The sequence below is a fragment of the Rhinoderma darwinii genome, chromosome 1 (genome assembly GCF_050947455.1).
Source record: "Rhinoderma darwinii isolate aRhiDar2 chromosome 1, aRhiDar2.hap1, whole genome shotgun sequence".
Classification (NCBI taxonomy): domain Eukaryota; kingdom Metazoa; phylum Chordata; class Amphibia; order Anura; family Rhinodermatidae; genus Rhinoderma; species Rhinoderma darwinii.
The window spans coordinates 40,484,540-40,502,633 of record NC_134687.1 but is presented as its reverse complement, the minus strand read 5'-3'; the positions used below and the strand labels follow the sequence as shown (position 1 = coordinate 40,502,633).

The following is an 18,094-nucleotide window of genomic DNA, read 5'->3' as shown; positions in this document are numbered from 1 at the left end:
TACATAATAACAAGCCCATACCTAGTCTACCCCTGGTCCCTGACACCACTATGGATCCCCGTGAGACCCTGGCTCAGCAAATGCAGGGTCTCTCCCTACAGGTCCAGGCCCTGGCTCAGAGGGTCAACCAGCCTGATGCTACCCTGGTAGTTCCCCTCACCGCACCTCTTGAACCCCACCTCAAGTTGCCCGACCGGTTCTCAGGGGACCGGAGGACTTTTCTCTCCTTTCGGGAGAGTTGTAGGCTTTACTTTCGTTTAAAGCCTCATTCCTCAGGTTCTGAGAGCCAGCGGGTGGGTATAATTATGTCCCGGCTCCAGGAAGGGCCCCAAGAGTGGGCCTTCTCCTTGGCTCCTGACGCCCCTGAACTTTCCTCCGTTGATTGTTTCTTTTCTGCTCTCGGACTTATTTATGACGAGACTGACAGGACTGCCTTTGCCGAGAGTCAGCTGGTGACCTTAAGTCAGGGTAAGAGACCTGTTGAGGAGTATTGCTCTGACTTTCGGAAGTGGTGCATAGCTTCTCGGTGGAATGACCCTGCCTTAAGGTGCCAGTTTAGGTTGGGTCTGTCGAATGCCCTGAAAGACCTGCTAGTTAGCTATCCCTCTTCTGACTCCCTAGACCAGGTTATGGCTTTAGCGATACGACTTGACCGACGTCTCAGGGAACGACAACGTGAACGTTTATGTGTTTTCTCCTCCGACTCCCCCATGATGCCTCCCGAAGCTCCGTTGCTTCGTTCCTCCCCGAAAGATTCAGAGATACCTATGCAACTCGGGGCCTCCGTGTCCCCCCAACAACGTAGAGAATTCCGCAGGAAGAATGGTCTCTGCTTCTACTGTGGGGACGACAAGCATCAAGTGAACAACTGTCCTAAGCGTAACGTTGCAGCCAGAGAACTTCCGCGTCTAAGTGATCATCGGGGAGGTCACTTGGGCGCACAGGTATTTCCCGTAAATATGAAACGCACTAAGATCTTGCTTCCCTTTCAGGTCTCTTTTGGTGGTAGGTCTGCTACCGGCAGTGCTTTCGTGGATTCAGGGTCCTCTACTAATATCATGTCTGTGGAATTTGCTATGTCCCTTGCTATGCCTCTTATTGATTTGCCTAAACCTGTCCCGGTAGTGGGTATCGATGCCACTCCTCTTGCTAATGGTTATTTTACACAGCATACCCCTGTTTTTGAACTCCTTGTTGGCTCCATGCATTTGGAGCAATGCTCTGTACTGTTGATGCAGGGATTATCGTACGATTTGGTTCTAGGTCTTCCCTGGTTGCAGTTGCATAATCCTACGTTTGACTGGAATACTGGGGAGCTAACCAAATGGGGTAATGAATGTTGTACGTCATGTTTTTCTGTTAATTCTATTTCTCCCCCTAAGGAGGCGAATACGCTACCTGAGTTTGTTCAGGACTTCGCTGATGTTTTCTCTAGGGAGGCCTCCGAAGTGTTACCTCCTCATAGAGAATACGATTGCGCTATCGAATTGGTACCAGGAGCTAAGCTTCCTAAGGGTAGGATATTTAATCTTTCTTGTCCCGAACGTGAAGCTATGAGAGTGTATATCCAGGAATCCCTGGCCAAGGGTTACATTCGTCCCTCTTCTTCTCCAGTAGGTGCTGGCTTCTTCTTTGTGGGGAAGAAGGATGGTGGTCTTAGGCCATGCATTGACTACCGTAGCCTGAATAAGGTCACGGTAAGGAACCAGTATCCCCTTCCTTTGATTCCTGATCTCTTTAATCAGGTTCAGGGGGCCCAATGGTTTTCTAAATTGGATCTACGGGGGGCGTATAACCTTATTCGCATCAAAGAGGGGGATGAGTGGAAGACTGCGTTTAACACGCCCGAAGGCCATTTCGAATACCTCGTCATGCCCTTTGGGTTGTGTAATGCCCCTGCGGTCTTCCAGAATTTCATAAATGAGATTTTGAGAAATTAACCGGGGATTTTTCTGGTAGTGTACCTTGATGACATACTGGTGTTTTCCAAGGACTGGTCCTCCCACGTGGAGCATGTCAGGAAGGTGCTCCAGGTCCTTCGGGAAAATAAACTGTTTGCCAAAACCGAAAAATGTGTGTTTGGGGTACAGGAGATTCCATTTTTGGGTCAAATCCTCACTCCTCATGAATTCCGCATGGACCCCGCCAAGGTTCAGGCTGTGGCGGAATGGGTCCAACCTGCCTCCCTGAAGGCGTTACAGTGTTTTTTGGGGTTTGCTAATTACTACAGGAGATTTATTGCTAACTTCTCGGTCATCGCTAAGCCCCTTACGGACCTCACTCGCAAAGGTGCTGATCTCCTCCACTGGCCTCCTGAGGCTGTCCAGGCTTTTGAGGTCCTTAAGAAGTGCTTTGTCTCGGCCCCGGTGCTGGTTCAGCCCAACCAAATGGAGCCATTTATCGTGGAAGTTGACGCATCTGAGGTGGGAGTGGGGGCTGTCTTGTCCCAGGGTACCAGGTCCCTCACCCATCTCCGCCCCTGTGCCTACTTCTCCAGGAAGTTTTCGCCAACTGAAAGTAACTATGATATTGGCAACCGCGAACTCTTAGCCATTAAATGGGCATTTGAAGAGTGGCGCCACTTCCTGGAGGGGGCTAGGCACCAGGTAACGGTCCTTACCGACCACAAGAATCTGGTTTTCCTAGAATCTGCCCGGAGGCTAAACCCGAGACAAGCTCGATGGGCGTTATTTTTTACCAGATTCAATTTTTTGGTTACCTATAGGGCTGGGTCTAAAAATATTAAGGCTGATGCACTGTCGCGTAGCTTCATGGCCAGCCCTCCTTCGGAGGAAGATCCTGCTTGTATTTTGCCTCCAGGTATAATCATTTCCTCGATCGATTCTGATTTAGTCTCTGAAATTGCTGCTGATCAAGGTGCAGCTCCCGGGAACCTTCCTGAGAACAAGCTGTTTGTTCCCCTGCAATTCCGGCTAAGGGTACTTAGGGAAAATCATGACTCCGCACTATCTGGCCATCCAGGCATCCTGGGTACCAAACACCTCATTACCAGAAATTATTGGTGGCCTGGGTTGCCTAAAGACGTTAAGGCCTACGTCGCCGCTTGTGAGGTTTGTGCTAGGTCCAAGACTCCCAGGTCCCGACCAGCGGGCTTACTGTGTTCGTTGCCCATTCCCCAGAGACCTTGGACACATATCTCCATGGATTTTATCACCGATTTGCCTCCATCCCAAGGCAAGTCGGTGGTGTGGGTGGTGGTGGACCGCTTCAGTAAGATGTGCCACTTTGTGCCCCTCAAGAAACTACCCAACGCCAAAACGTTGGCTACCTTGTTTGTCAAACACATCCTGCGTCTCCATGGGGTCCCTGTCAATATTGTTTCGGACAGAGGGGTACAATTTGTTTCATTGTTTTGGAGAGCCTTCTGTATGAAGTTGGGGATTGATCTGTCCTTCTCCTCTGCCTTCCATCCTGAAACCAATGGCCAAACGGAGAGGACTAATCAATCTCTAGAACAATACTTAAGGTGTTTTGTCTCTGACTGTCAATTTGATTGGGTCTCTTTCATTCCCCTCGCTGAATTTTCCCTTAATAACCGGGTCAGTAACTCGTCAGGGGTCTCTCCTTTTTTTTTGTAATTTTGGGTTTAATCCACGGTTCTCCTCCGTTTCACCTGGTAGTTCCAACAATCCTGAGGTAGAGGTCGTTCATCGGGAACTGTGCACAGTCTGGGCCCAGGTTCAGAAAAATCTAGAGGTGTCCCAGAGCGTACAAAAAACTCAGGCTGATAAAAAACGTTCTGCTAACCCCCTGTTTATGGTCGGGGATCTGGTGTGGTTGTCGTCTAGGAACTTGCGTCTCAAGGTTCCGTCCAAGAAGTTTGCTCCCCGGTTTATTGGGCCGTATAAGGTCATTGAGGTCCTCAATCCTGTCTCCTTCAGGCTGGAGTTACCCCCGTCTTTTCGGATACACGACGTGTTTCATGCCTCCCTCCTCAAACGCTGCTCCCCGTCCTTGGCTCCCTCGAGGAGACCTCCTGTTCCCATCCTCACCCCGGAGGGGGTGGAATTCGAGGTGGCCAGGATTGTGGACAGCAAGATGGTCCAAGGCTCCCTCCAGTACCTGGTCCATTGGAGAGGATACGGGCCCGAGGAGAGGACTTGGGTACCCGCCCGGGATGTTCACGCTGGGGTATTGGTCAGGAGGTTCCACCTGCGTTTCCCCAGTAAGCCAGGTCCACTTAGAAAGGGTCCGGTGGCCCCTCATAAAAGGGGGGGTACTGTAAAGGATCTGCCAGGCACAGCAGGGTTAACTCCCAGAACTAATCAGTCAGCACCTGAGAATACATCCCTGAGACTGACTCCTGCTTCCACCATTCAGGCTGGCAGGCTTAGGAGTGGGAGAGCCTATCGTAACCTGGCCAGACTCAGCTAGCTCCCGCCCTCGGTCTATTTAAGCCTGCACTTCCTGTCCCTCTGTGCTTGTTATTGCTTTTGTTTCTTTCCTTGTGGTTTCCTGGCCCAGCTACAGCTCCTGCTATTTTTGATCCTGCTCCATACCGACCCTGGCTTACCGACTACTCTTCTGCTTTTCGTTTTGTACCTCGCACACTCCTGGCTTGACTCGGCTCGTTCACCACTCTGGTTGCTCACGGTGTTGCCGTGGGCAACGGCCCCTTTTCCTTGCTTGTGTTCCTTGTATGTTTGTCGTGTTTGTCGTGCACTTACTGAGCGCAGGGACTGCCGCCCAGTTGTACCCCGTCGCCTAGGGCGGGTCGTTGCAAGTAGGCAGGGACAGAGTGGCGGGTAGATTAGGGCTCACTTGTCCGTCTCCCTACCCCCTGCCATTACAACTAGGATATATTGATGTCCTCCAGAGGATTTGACTAAAGGGTCGACCAGATCCATGGCAATTCTTTCAAAAGGGATCCCAATGATAGGCAAAGGCACCAGCGGACTCCTAAAATGTGGCATAGGAGCCGTTATCTGACACTCCAGGCAGGACTCGCAATACCTCTGAACTTCCGTATATACCCCCGGCCTGAAGAATCGTTGTAAGATACGCTCTCTGGTCTTTTCGCAACCTAGATGTCCACCCAGCACGTGTTTATGAGCCAGGTCCAACACCGTTCTACGATACAGTTGGGGTATCACCAGCTGTTCAACAACCTCCCCACGTACGTTATCTATCCGATACAGCAAATCCTGGTTAACCGCCATGTGTGGAAACACCTTATCAGCCCCTGGATGTTGAGGCACTCCATTTAATACCTTAGTATTTTCCCTGGCTTCTACCAATGTGGGATCGCTAAGTTGAGCAGTCCCAAAATTGTTACGTGATACATTTAACTCTGGTACTTCAGAAATTTCCTCCTGCTCATCTGTTTCACCAGCAAAAACAGCCAGAGGAAATGTATCAGGCTCAGTGGTCACCCTTACTGCTGGCACCTCAGCATCCTCGTTAAAGGGTTCTGGGCTTAATCACAGCGCACACATTAATACCATCATTAACATTTACAGTGGAGGTTACATCTTTCTTCCTCCACAAGTCCCAGAACACTGGGAAGTCTCTCCCCAGGATCACACTGTGCATCAGGGACTTGACCACACCCACTTCATGGCGAGCGGTTCCACAGGAAGTCTCTAGAGTGACCAAAGCGGTGGGGTATTCTTTAGTGTCCCCATGAATGCACAGGACCCCTATACTATGTCCTCTGAATGTTCCAGGGTCTATCAGGCTGGCATGCACCAGGGTAACCAGACTCCCAGAATCCAGCAAGGCACTCACAGTACACCCTTCCACTTTTACGACACACAATTGTTGTTCAGTCTCGTAAACCGTCTCAGCAGAACAAACAGGACGTGCAAACAAGGATATTCGCCTTGCTGCATCACACTCCATTGGCTCAGTAGTCAGGGGACAATTGGCAGCAATATGCCCAGGTCCATAACACCGCCAGCACTGTATGCGGCCCCGGTCCCCAACTTGAGACCCTGGTCTGGCCTTCAGTGTCTCTCTGGGATTTCTTCCCTCCGTCTGCTCCCCTTCTGAGCCACCTCCCTTAAAGACATTTCTCACCCCTCTAGTAAATGGAACAGTCTTACCGGGTGCTCCGCACGATTTGCTGTTCCTGGGGTTAGAACATCCAGGCGGCACTTCTTGGAGTAGATCCTGGGTAGCTCTGTACCTTTCAATCAGGTTCAGGTGCAGCTAATTGAGCAGCAGCCTTGTCCTACAAACAGAGATGGACTAGGGATTGGGGAACCCGCCCTGCTCTTCCCCAATCCAACTCCAGGCCCTTTTTCTGGGTTTTCCTTAAGCCGAGATTGGAAAGCTAGAGCTTTCTATTGCAAAAAATACTCATTCCCTGGAGCCTAGGATACATATGACAGGATTGTAGGGGAAATTTACCTTCCCTCAATGACTTTACCTGTCACTGTCTCACTATATATATATATATATATACATATATATATATATATATATATATATGACACATACATATTACAGGTATATGATAAGTGGTACAGGTATACAGAGGTGACATCACACAGGTGCTATGTTCCCCGGAGAACCTGCAGGACAGCCTCCACTGTACATACATGTTCTCCCGATAGGGATGATATTTCTTCCACAATAATATTGGGTCATTAACCCCTTCGGGACTGATCCATTTTTTTTATTTTAGATTTTCGTTTTTTCACTCCCCGCATTCCAAGAGCCATAACTTTTTTATTTTTCCATTAATAGAGTGGCGTGAGGACTTAATTTTTGCGGGAGAAGTTGTCGTTTTTATTGGTACCATTTATAGTTCCATATAATGTACTGGGAATCAAAGAAAATTATTTGCGGGCTGAAGTTGGAAAAAACTGTGATTCCTCAATAGTTTATTGGGTTTCATTTTTACAGCTTACATCGTGCGGTAAAAATGACAACGTATCTTTATTGTGTGGCACAATACATTTACGGTGATACCAAATTTATATGTTTTTTTTTCTAGTTTACTACTTTTATTGCTAAAAAAAAATTGTGAAAAAAAAAGTTTTGTTTCGCCACATTCTGAGAGCCATAACTTTTTTATTTTTTCACCGATTGAGAGGCGTGAGGGCTTATTTTTTGCGGGACGAGCTGTAGTTTTTATTAATACCATTTTTTGGTATGTAGATCTTTTTGATCACTTTTTATTATATATTTTTTGCAAGTTAAGTTGACTAATACGCAGCGATATTGCCGTTTTTACTTTTTTTATGGCGTTCACCGTGCACATTAAATAACGCTATATTGTAATAGTTCAGACTTTTACGGACGCAGTGATACGAATTGCTTTTTTTTTTTTACATTACTTTAGGGGGAAAATTCGAAAAGGTTTTTTTTTTAACTTTTAATATTTTTTATTTTTTTTCACTACTAAAAATGTTTTTTACTTTTTTTTACACAGTTTATTAGCACCCCTAGGGGACTTGAACCAGCATTTATTAGATCGCTGGTACAATATACTGCAATACTAACGTATTGCAGTATATCGTCATTTTTACAGCCTTCTGTTAAGCCATGCCACAGGCAGGGCTTAACCGAGGCAGAGTGAAGCCAGTCCTGGGGGCCTTCATCAAGCCCCTGGGCTACCATGACAACCGTCGTAACCCCCCGATCTTACTGCGGGGGGGGGGGGGAAGAGCTGTCGGAGGGGGCCGCCGCTCCCTTTTCAACACCTCAGATGCTGCGGTCGCGATTGGCCGCAGCATTTGAGGGGTTAAACAACCAGGAACAGCGTGATCGCTGCTCCTGGCTGTTAGTCCCGTGTGTCGGCTGTAAAACACTTCTGACAACCGCAGCAGATGGAGCGCGCCCCACACCAAGATGTAATAGCACGCCTGGGTGGTCGAAGGTGCGTCACTCTTTATCACTACTGCACAATGTGAATCTGTCCTAAAGAAGCCTCCAGACAGAGTTCAGTGGGGGCCGTATTTTGGAGATCTCGTACTGTGCTCTGCCTGGATCATTGACTTCTACACAGTTATTTGTGTTACCATTTATAACCTGTAACTGCGGAGATTCCCAGAAGAGGAGACTGTAGGCGGGAAGGGTCCAGACAATAACAATTGTTCAGTGAATATCTTATTCTTGGTAAAGATCCACAATATAGAAGATGCTGTGTGACTGTTATGTAATATTATTAGTGGCCATGTCCTCATTGTCCTGCTGTACATTGCGCTCCTGTGCTCTCCACCATCAGTGTCCAGTGTAAGATCCATAATGGACAGAGCTTTATACAGATATTTGGGTACAATGTGTTCATAGATCACTGTTTTCAGGGTGCAGCAGGTACTAGCGCTCTCAGCTACAGGTAGTGCCAATCTGAGAGCTTATGATATAGCGGTGCTGATATTCTGCTATCAATTATCATGACGAAGTCGGATTATCTACCAAAGTAACAGTATTAACATTCAGCAGATTTTCCATCTTGTGACTCAGTGAGTAAAGGCACCAGCTGCAAATAAATATTGCAGATTTATGGAAGACATTGTAGTATTTTCTCCATCTGGTGCTTTTATTTTTTTAAATTCAAAGTATAAGATGTATATAAAGTTTTACCTAGTAGGACAATGATCTCCTGGCAGGTAGAGGAGCAGCGGTGGAGATAAGTGATATGAGGAGCTGACATGTTGTACAAGGATGGATAGTTCACATTTTTGTATCAGTGTTAATTTATTATGTTATAGGCGTCAATTATAAATATAATGTGATGGAGGAAGGCTGCGGCAGGTGTATCTCGCACAGGAGCAGCGGCGTCCAGTCACCACTTCTCAGTTGTATCCCCCAGGACATCTAGAAAGATCTGGCTGTGATGGTGTAGAGACCTGTGGATAGAGGAGCAGGTTGCACGGAGCGGATGTTTAGGATTTAGACAGAATCTCATATATTCTATTATCAATAAATTTTTGGGGAGTAATTATGACATTGCCCTTTTTTAAAGCAAGACAGTCTTACTAGGACCTGAAAAAAATACTATAAATGCCAGTTATTGCCCATAGAAACCTAAAATTTTGTACATAAACAGATCAACTTCATTAAAAGGAGATTTCCACTAATACAGCTTGTCAATTATACAATCCATAGAGGTGGGATCACCGGAAGTCTCACTGCTGGGTCCTCCGTGATCCCATGAGCCGGGGGGGGGGGGGGGGGGGTTGTTTCTGTGTGTTACCTTCATTGCAATGAAGAGTAACATACATTTTTCTTCTTATAATCCAAGTATTATACATGCACATACATTTATAAAATGTCAATGAAGAATGTGTTCATATAAGAGAATAAGACATGAATAGAGGTCTGGCCAAAGTGACCAACATGGGTTCTTCCAAAACTACATCTATTACTGTATATAAATGGATGTAAGACAATGTAACGAGACATAAATCCTTCCAGAATTCTACATACCTTGCCAGCTGGATCCGCCATTTTGGTAATTAATAGTCCTACTCCATGTTATAATGTCCGGGATTAGTTGGGACATTTCTTCAGCAGGATCATTATGGCTGGTAAGTTTTTAGGGGGCACATACTTTGCCAGCATTGTGCCCAGTCTAGGGTGTGGAGCTAGACTGCTCAGGATTTCCCTGCCATACATTCTGGCTTCTGGGCATCGATCCTGCACAGATTTGGCTACAGCTGGTATTGCCCTGTCTGTGATGCCTTTTCTTCCAGACAGAAAAAACTCTGGGCCCATTCTGTCCACCAAACCTGCGAGATGTTTGACTGTGGTGGATCTCACTGTGCTGTTCTTATGGCAGAGTCCTCCCTCTATTAGGGCTGTCAGAGCGTGACCTGGGCTGACATTATCCACCATGGATGACAGAGCGCTGTCCGCTGCTTCTCGGATGAAGGTGTTGGATTCTCCGGCCTTTTGCAGCAACACCCGGACAGTTTGGTGGAGGTCGCAGTCCATGTGTGTCTGCAATGTTGAGAACATCATGTCCAGGCACTTGATAGCTGCTAGGGACACTGCAGATCTCAGGTTGGTCACTTCCTTCATTACTGCAGTTCTCAGTTGTCTTATTAATAGTAGAGCAGCTTCACGATGGAAGGATATCAGGGACAAGATGGTGTCAATCCCGCTGATCTTTTTTTTCCAGTCCGCGTCTTCCAGTAGGCTCAGGGCCTCAGCAACCGCCATCTTGGGCTGGGACAATCTTTTCAGTTGTTTATTGTTGGTTGCCTTGTGATTTTGTATTTCATGTTGACTCCATGATGGTCCTATAGGTGGTAATACTGATGTCTTCTCAGGTGCAGGAGGCTCATCATGCTGGTCCCATGGATGTAACTGGGAATTCTTATACTGCACCGTACTCACAGGCCTTATTTTTGGCAAAGTTTTTGATGGATATACCTGGAGAGAATTCTCCTCGTAGGTCTTATTCCTGAGGTAGTCCACTGTCTTTGCCGCTGCCACCACACACTTATCTCTTTGGTCAATATTTTTGGTGACCTCTTGTGCTGTGACTTTTCTTCCACAGTCACCAGATGTCGGATGTTTTTCGGGGTTTCCCAACTGAAGTTTGCGGTTCAGCCTGGCCAGCACTCTCTTAGCCACCATGTCCCTGTAGTCAGAGAAGTTTTCACCTAGGCTGTACTTCTTCTTCATGCTATTCACGATGGAAGATACGTCTGAGGTTTCAGAATCTGAGCTGGATGTTACTGAGCTACAGCCAAATAAGTCTGCCTCCCTCATCTTCCCAAAAATTCTCTAAAACACTTGATGCGTTCACCAATGTCACTAAACACTTGATGTGCTCACCAATATCACTGCCACTCTCTATAAGGAAAGTCAAGCAATGTACAGAACACTGAGCGAGCAACATTCTAATACAATATCCTCACCATGACGCTTATATGACATCAGCTCCACGTCTACAACTTAAAGGGCCATTGACTCCAAAATAGAGGAATATGTTTAATATTGTTCACAAGCAAAACACCTAACAGCCCATGTACTGGGAAAAAAATAACCTGTTTACATTTGTCACTTTATGTATTTAATTGTTGTAAAATTTAAAAATTAATTAGAAAGAAGGCTATTGTAACATTATTTCAACATTTACCTTTTTTTTCTTTACATCTTCAGTGTTACAAGTAATTTTCTGTACAATATTTAGGATCTAGAGCACATTTTTTCATCATCACCCAGTTGACTTGTGTAACATGTTATTAGCGGGCAGAGCTGAGCTTTGACAGTTGATTCCAGTTGCAGCTTTGGAGAGAGTAGCCCTTAAAGGGGTTTTCCAGCTTCTGACAACTGATGACCTATCTACCGTATAGGTCACCAGTACATAATCTGTGTGAGTCCGACACCAGGGCCCCGCACAGATCAGCTGGTCCGGTGCCTCCGTGCATCGGACATACAAGCCGGAAGCAGTTTGCTCAAGTGAATAGGAGCAGACCTGCAGCACGGCCACTATGCTATGTACGGAGCCAACTTCTTCCGGGCTCGGTACATAGCATTATGTGCCACAACATCCAGTGGATAGGTCATCAGTTGTCAGAAGGTGGACAACTCCTTTAATTATTAATAAATGTGGCGCATTTGGTTTGTCTGTTTGAACTTCTTTTTACGTCAGCTATGAGCAGTCGCAGGGCTAGACTTAGGTTATATGGCTCCCTTTGCGGAACTGCATGTTTTTTTTTGTGCATCCTGAATGCCTCTGATTTCATACTAATATAAAAAAATAATAGGCTTTCTTTGTATGGCACACAGTAATATTGTCCCCAAACACTGATGATACCTCCTTAGTGTCCCCTCACTGTGATGATGCCCTCTTAGAGCCCCCTATACATTATCAAGCCAAAGTAGTGCTCCCATAGTGCCCCACACAGTATAATTCCCCATAGTGCCCCACACACAGTATGATGCCTTCATAGTGCCTTCTAAAAATAATAAAATACTGAACTAGCACCATTCCCATGGTCTGTGCTGTGTGTGGCTTGGCTCAGGCGGGATGATGTGACTGCATCGTGCCTGTCTGCACCAAGCCGCAGGTATCATAGGGTGAATGGTCACAGGGTTAATGGTGGAACAAGGAGCTGACAGATCCCTTCTCCACCATTGTGTTCAACTGTATCTGTGTCCAGAGGATGCAGATACAGTTGAAACCAGGACCTGCCGCCAGCCTCCTGGTAAGTCCTGTGTGGCATCACCAGTGTAGCACGACAATGAGGGAGAGAATAGAGAAATGGAAGCTAACATAAGTCTCTAGAAAAGACAGTGTCCCCTTAAACTACAAAGGTTGCATGTACAATGGTAACTCTCATATTCCCCTTCCTTACAGTAATTGTATGTGTTCCCCATTAAAGTTTATTGCCTCGTGTGATATGTCCCCATACCTGCTGCTCCTGTTATTGTACGCCTGTATTGCCCTTTGTATTGTGATGTCTGACAGGGCGCTGTATCCAGCAACCCCACCAAGCCTTACCGATGTCGCTGGTCACCTCCTGACAGCCATCTTGTAGGAGGAAGAGTCCGGTGTTCTATCTCACCCCAGTGCTGCATTCACAGCTACACTGCTCTTTACTTCTGTGTAATGTCCTCCATGTTGCTTCTTTTTCTATATACGTGATAGGGGAGTAGGATGTCCTCTTCTATGTGTGCAGTGTATAGAACATGTGATACCAGTTAGGCTCCACCCACTATTTCAGGGAGAAGTGACAAATAGAGATGGAGTCTGCAGAGGGGAAAGCTGCTAAAATAAATGCCATATACAAGTCATATAATGGCCAGAAATAGTGTTATTCCCTATGTGACACCTTATTCTGAAATGTCACCCTAATAGTTAGGTACACTTTAAAAGAACCTCCTACTACAAATAAAATCAAAAAAATAAATCACGTTTTTATAATCATAGGTATAATTTACATTTCTATTTTTATCAGCTTTTTGTAACTAACTATGGTGAACGGCCATGACGCACTTTAGGTTGTGGAAATAAATAGTTGAACACTGTCCAGATGGTGTTTTTGTGCGTGGATAAAATGAAATTGAGTTTTGCTTCCATGGATGGAATTGTTCGAGCATTTTCCATTTAACCTCCCAGAACGGGTACTAAATGCCAACGAGTGTCTCAATTCTGTTTTTTCTTTTCACTTTATTGAATGGCAGGAACGTCTTGTGGAAGCTGCAGTAGAGAGTGTGTATGTCACAAACAACAGCGTCAACAAGTTAGTCCAAGCCTACAAACAAAGCGTAGAGCAAATCTTAAAGGATTATGAAAAGGAGAAGAGCAAACAGTTAAAGGCAATAAAAGGTAAGACTTTATTAACGGGTGAGGAGTTGTAGGCTACAGGTGTCTGGAATCTGCTTCTTAATTAAAGGGGTTTTCCGTCCAAGGACAACTTTAATAAAACCTATAGTTTACACTTAGGTTCTGTTCACAGCGTTTATGGCTTTATGTTCGGCTTGCACATTTGGAAAGTCCCACCGTATGGCCCGGACGTATGCAACATAGGAGCAGATTTATCAAGGAATTTTATGTTTTTTTGTGTAAATACAATCACAAGCTGCAACGGTCACATGAGTGAAAACGTCAGCCCAGGAGGCCGGCAGCACAGACCCCAGCTCTAGACGGAGTGACGCATCGCTACAGGAGATGCCTCAAGGCTCCACGATTTGGTGCAAACTTTCGGCCAGAATTCCCTGCGGTATATGGGTTGGATTTGCTGCAGAGTTTTCCACAGCAAATCTGATCCATCTGAACATACCCTAAGGCATTCATTTTTTAGCAAGCACTGTCCCTGGACCGTACTATGTAAAACCACTGCCCATTTTAGATTGAAAGTTAAAGGGTTTGTCTGGTTTAGAAAACCCATTTTCATAAAGACATATGATAGATGATAGTGGGGAATCCCACATTCATGATCCTAACGTATTAACCAGAGCAGAGAGCAGCTTCAAAGAGCATCTCTCTGGAGGACCCAGCATGTCCATACGTTACACAGACAGCCCATTGCTTTCAGTGAGAACTATGTAATACCTTATTTCCCCTGTGGTGGCGCTGCAGGGAGATTGAACACTTGCTGCCATGTTCCCTAACAGATTATGGTGAATGTTGGGAGTCATCCTTTGATTAGCTTATCATTATAACTACTACCAACAAGAGGATTGTCCAAAGTAGACAACCCCTATTAATGTTAAAGGGTTATTCCCAATTTATACTTCAATCCCCAACTCTTCCCTATCTTAAATATATTAATCTTTGTAAATACCTTTCATTTTCTGTAGTGCAGCGTTTGAGATATCTGATTGAGTCCACCCCATGCTTGCGATTTGTTTAGGTGGTCGTTGCTATGGATCCGACCACCACCGCCGTTTAGCAGCCGCTGCCGCGCCTGCGCAGTTCCCCTACTGCCAGTCTCCGTAAAGCAGGCCGGAGTGTCGGGAGCGTGCTGAAGTTGCTTATCTTTTCAATGTGGCTTCTCCCGGGCATGTGCAGTAGGCCTGGAGCTGTTCCCCTCTGCACTCGGCACAGGGGTTAAGTAATCCGTTCAGACACACAATGCTTGGGGAAAGAGATGAGGAAGGCAGCGACTAAAACCGTAAGGATTCACTCGGGGATGTACTGTAAGGGGGTTGCCACGACAAATTGCTGCTTGTACACGTTTTTACATAGCAGCATTGGAATTTTAGAATATTAGAATTTTTACATAGCAGCATTGGGTGCGTGCACTTTCAGGGAAGCAGCGCTGTGAGATAATCACAGCGCCACTTGCTGGTGAAAAGAAAGAAGGGGAGGCGACACATCCACATTTGTTCAGATGCTGGGATATGACACAGGAGGAAAAGAGCAGGGATCCATATGAAATGTTGGTTGGGAAATTACTGCATGGAGTGCAAAATACCTATTTTTTTAATAGCTAAATGATTTAGCATAAAAAAAAATGAACATGGAAGTTGGGAATAACCCTTTAAAACAAAAATGTGTCATTTTTTTCTTAGCTTTTTTCTTAAATTAAACATGTCATTTTGTTTTTTTCAGAAATAGAAGATGCAGCAAAACTGAGAAGTAACAACAAAGTCGCCAATATCAAGCTCAAGAAGAAACTTCCAGAACCATCATCAAGTTATGATCTCCATGGCCGGTTTGTGATTTTATGGACATTTCTATATTTAATTTTATATAAAAGTTCCCAACTTCTGTGAACAAGAAGTTAAGGGATTTATTTTATTTCTTAAAATAATAAATAGAATAATATTAGGGAGATTTATAGAAACTAGTGAAAGTGGAACAGTCGCCTGTAGCAACCATAAGTGACTTTCCCTTTGCAATAGTTTTGATAAATCTAAATCGGGCATATAGAATGGGATTATATAAAGTGCTCAACACCTTTATAGTGAACCTTTCACAGTGAAAATGCATTTTATGGAGCAGGAGGACATGAGCAGATTGACATATAGCTTGTGAGAAGTGATTCAGTATAACTTGTAATTTATTCATTTGAATCACCGCTCATTCTGGGCTTAGGAGTCCGATGGGAGGTACAATGTGCATACAGAAATAACTGTCACTCATTGAGTAGGACCGCCCACTGGACTCCTAAGCCCAGAATAAGCAGAGGTTTAAATGAACAAATTACAAGTTCTAATTAATTATTTCCCACAAAACTATATATCAATCTGCATTTTCAAGGTGATGGATTCTCATTAGGCATTGTAATACTAAGCTGTCTACATGTAGACAGTGCCATACATCCCCCCACCTCCCTCATGTAGACAGTGCCATACAGCCCACCTCCTCCTTGTAGACAGTGCCATACAGCTCCCCATCTCCTCCTTGTAGACAGTGCCATACAGCTCTCCATCTCCTCCTTGTAGACAGTGCCATACAGCTCCCCACCTCCTCGTTGTAGACAGTGCCATACAGAACCCCACCACCTCCTTATAGACAGTGCCATACAGCCCACCTCCGCTTGTAGACAGTGCCATACAGCCCCCACCTCCGTCATGTAGACAATGCCATACATCCCCCCACCTCCCCCTTGTAGACAGTATCCCCAAACAAAAAAAATTGTACACACCTAGGCCCGATTCCCACAGCGAACTGATCTGCTCCACGACAAGATCCTTCTGTAGGCCGGCGTGATCCTGTAGCCTAGTACAGTTTCCCGAACTTTTCAGACTCGAGGCACCACTGGAAAAATCTAATTTTCTCAGGGCGCCCCTACCAAAAATTGTTTAGAGGAAGACAGAAAACGGCTAAAAACAAGCACTAGACTCGTAGGGTACGTTCACACAGCGTATTTTGTAAGGCAAAAAAAATCTGTCTCAAAATTCCTTCAGGAACTGACATTGTTGTTCGACCTTTTTTTTTTTTGCGTTTTTTTTAAGCTGTTGAAGCGAATGCAAAAGTCGCAGGAAAAAAAACACCAAACGAGCGACGCAGCTATTTTCTGCCTCCTATTAATTTTAATTGGAGCTCAGAGGTGGAAACCATCAGCCCCCCACTCACAGTAAAATGATCATCAGCCCCCACTCACAGTAAAATGATCATCAGCCCCCCACTCGCAGTAAAATGACCATCAGCTCGCCACTCACAGATTCCCCCTGAGGATAGTGCCACACAGCCCCCTTGTAGGTAGTGCCACATATAGTGCCACACATCCCCCTGTAGGTAGTGCCACACATCCCCCTTGTAGGTAGTGCCCTCCCTGCTCTGCTATAGTGCGCCGCTGGCCATGGGGGGGCCCGTTCCGATGGGCAGCACGGGCGCCCTCATGCCCGGTGTCACCACCCATGCCACTTTCTGTTCTCCCAGAAATACCCTCCTCCTTCCCCCACCGAGCACTGGCACTTAGTCTCTCCATCATGCCCCCTAATGCCCACAAGCTGTCTCTGCCCTGCCCCTCCAAAGAGACCCTACTAGCTTGCTTTTCACCGCTGACCTACCTCCCACCCCTTTACTTTGCGCCTGCCCCAATAGTGAGGGGGGCCCAGAAATTTCTGATGGCGGTCCTGAGTACTAGGCGAGTACAGTCAAAATGGGAAACTTGTCCAGCCCAGACACGCATCTATTAGTCAGAGGAGAGAGTTCCTCAAAGAGGGCTGCCGATTCTGGAGGACTTAGGGAAACCATGTTTTGCATTCGTCACCCATGCATTTGAACATGTGCTAAGTAATACAACATTTCTCCTACAGCGGCCATTGCAGGAGAAATGTGTGGTCCCACATACTTTCCCTGGGCGATGCTAGCTGATCTACAGGGTTTCAGTTGCCAGACCCACATAGATAACCTGATCGCCAGCGGGTCCTCATTTACATAAGCAGTTATCCAGATAAGACAACACTATTATGTATTGAGTTTACATAAATTAAGCCAAGATTATTCTCCTGCTAAACCATGCTACATTTCTCTGTGTGATATCTTCACTATTCTGGCATAACATTAAAACCATTGAGGTAATGACCACGGTTGCGGGGGGGGGGGTGCGACTGCGGCCAGGCTGCCATTGCACACAATGTCCTGACACTAGGGATGCACGATGCATGGAAACTTCGATACGGTTTCGATACCGTGCACCCTCAAATGGTTTGATACCGTTATTCCATGCATTTCGATACTAAGCTGTGCGGCTGCACAGCTCAGTATTGTAACACATGAATGTATGAGAGCGGGGCTGCGGCTGTGTAATACAGTCATTGCACCGCTCCCGAGTCCTGTTGTGTGCGCGCAGTCAGCAGGATGTGAAGCGAACAGCACTGCACTTATGAGCGGCGGCACTTAAGACAGAACATGGAGGGCGCACAGCTTAGTATAGGAATACATGAATGTATGAGAGCCGTTCTGCGGCTGTGTAATACAGCCATTGCCCCGCTCCTGACAAGTATGCGCGGTCAGCATGAGGTGATGCGACCAGCACTGCACTTATGAGCGGCAGCACTGAAGACAGATTATGGCGGCCGCACTGCAAAACACCCCCATGTTCTGTCTTCAATACCTGTGCCGCCGCTCATTAGTGCAGCGCCGGCCACATCACCTCGTGCTGACCGCGCGCGCACTTGTTGTCAGGAGCGGAGCAATGGCTGTATTATACAGCCGCAGTCCCGCAGCGGAGATCAGAGAAACCTCATCTCCGCCGCTATTCTCCTGAAT

At 46.2% G+C, this 18,094-nt stretch overlaps 2 protein-coding genes across 2 annotated transcripts in view; one reads left to right on the top strand and one right to left on the bottom strand.

The window, feature by feature from the left end:
* Positions 1–18,094, top strand: part of EVC (EvC ciliary complex subunit 1) — a 115,607-nt gene that overhangs the window by 81,286 nt on the left and 16,227 nt on the right. Inside the window, exons 16-17 of the mRNA XM_075857996.1 lie at positions 13,111–13,255; positions 14,984–15,086. Of these exons, the coding sequence (XP_075714111.1) occupies positions 13,111–13,255; positions 14,984–15,086 (248 nt within the window). The remainder of the gene's footprint in view (positions 1–13,110; positions 13,256–14,983; positions 15,087–18,094) is intronic.
* On the bottom strand, positions 8,580–10,765 carry LOC142749673 (TOG array regulator of axonemal microtubules protein 1-like). Its single transcript, XM_075858008.1, has 2 exons — positions 9,400–10,765; positions 8,580–8,819 (listed from the first exon to the last, which is right to left on the bottom strand). Exon 1 carries the CDS (start codon positions 10,687–10,689, stop codon positions 9,463–9,465), a length of 1,227 nt encoding a protein of 408 aa, XP_075714123.1. The 5' UTR covers positions 10,690–10,765; the 3' UTR covers positions 8,580–8,819; positions 9,400–9,462.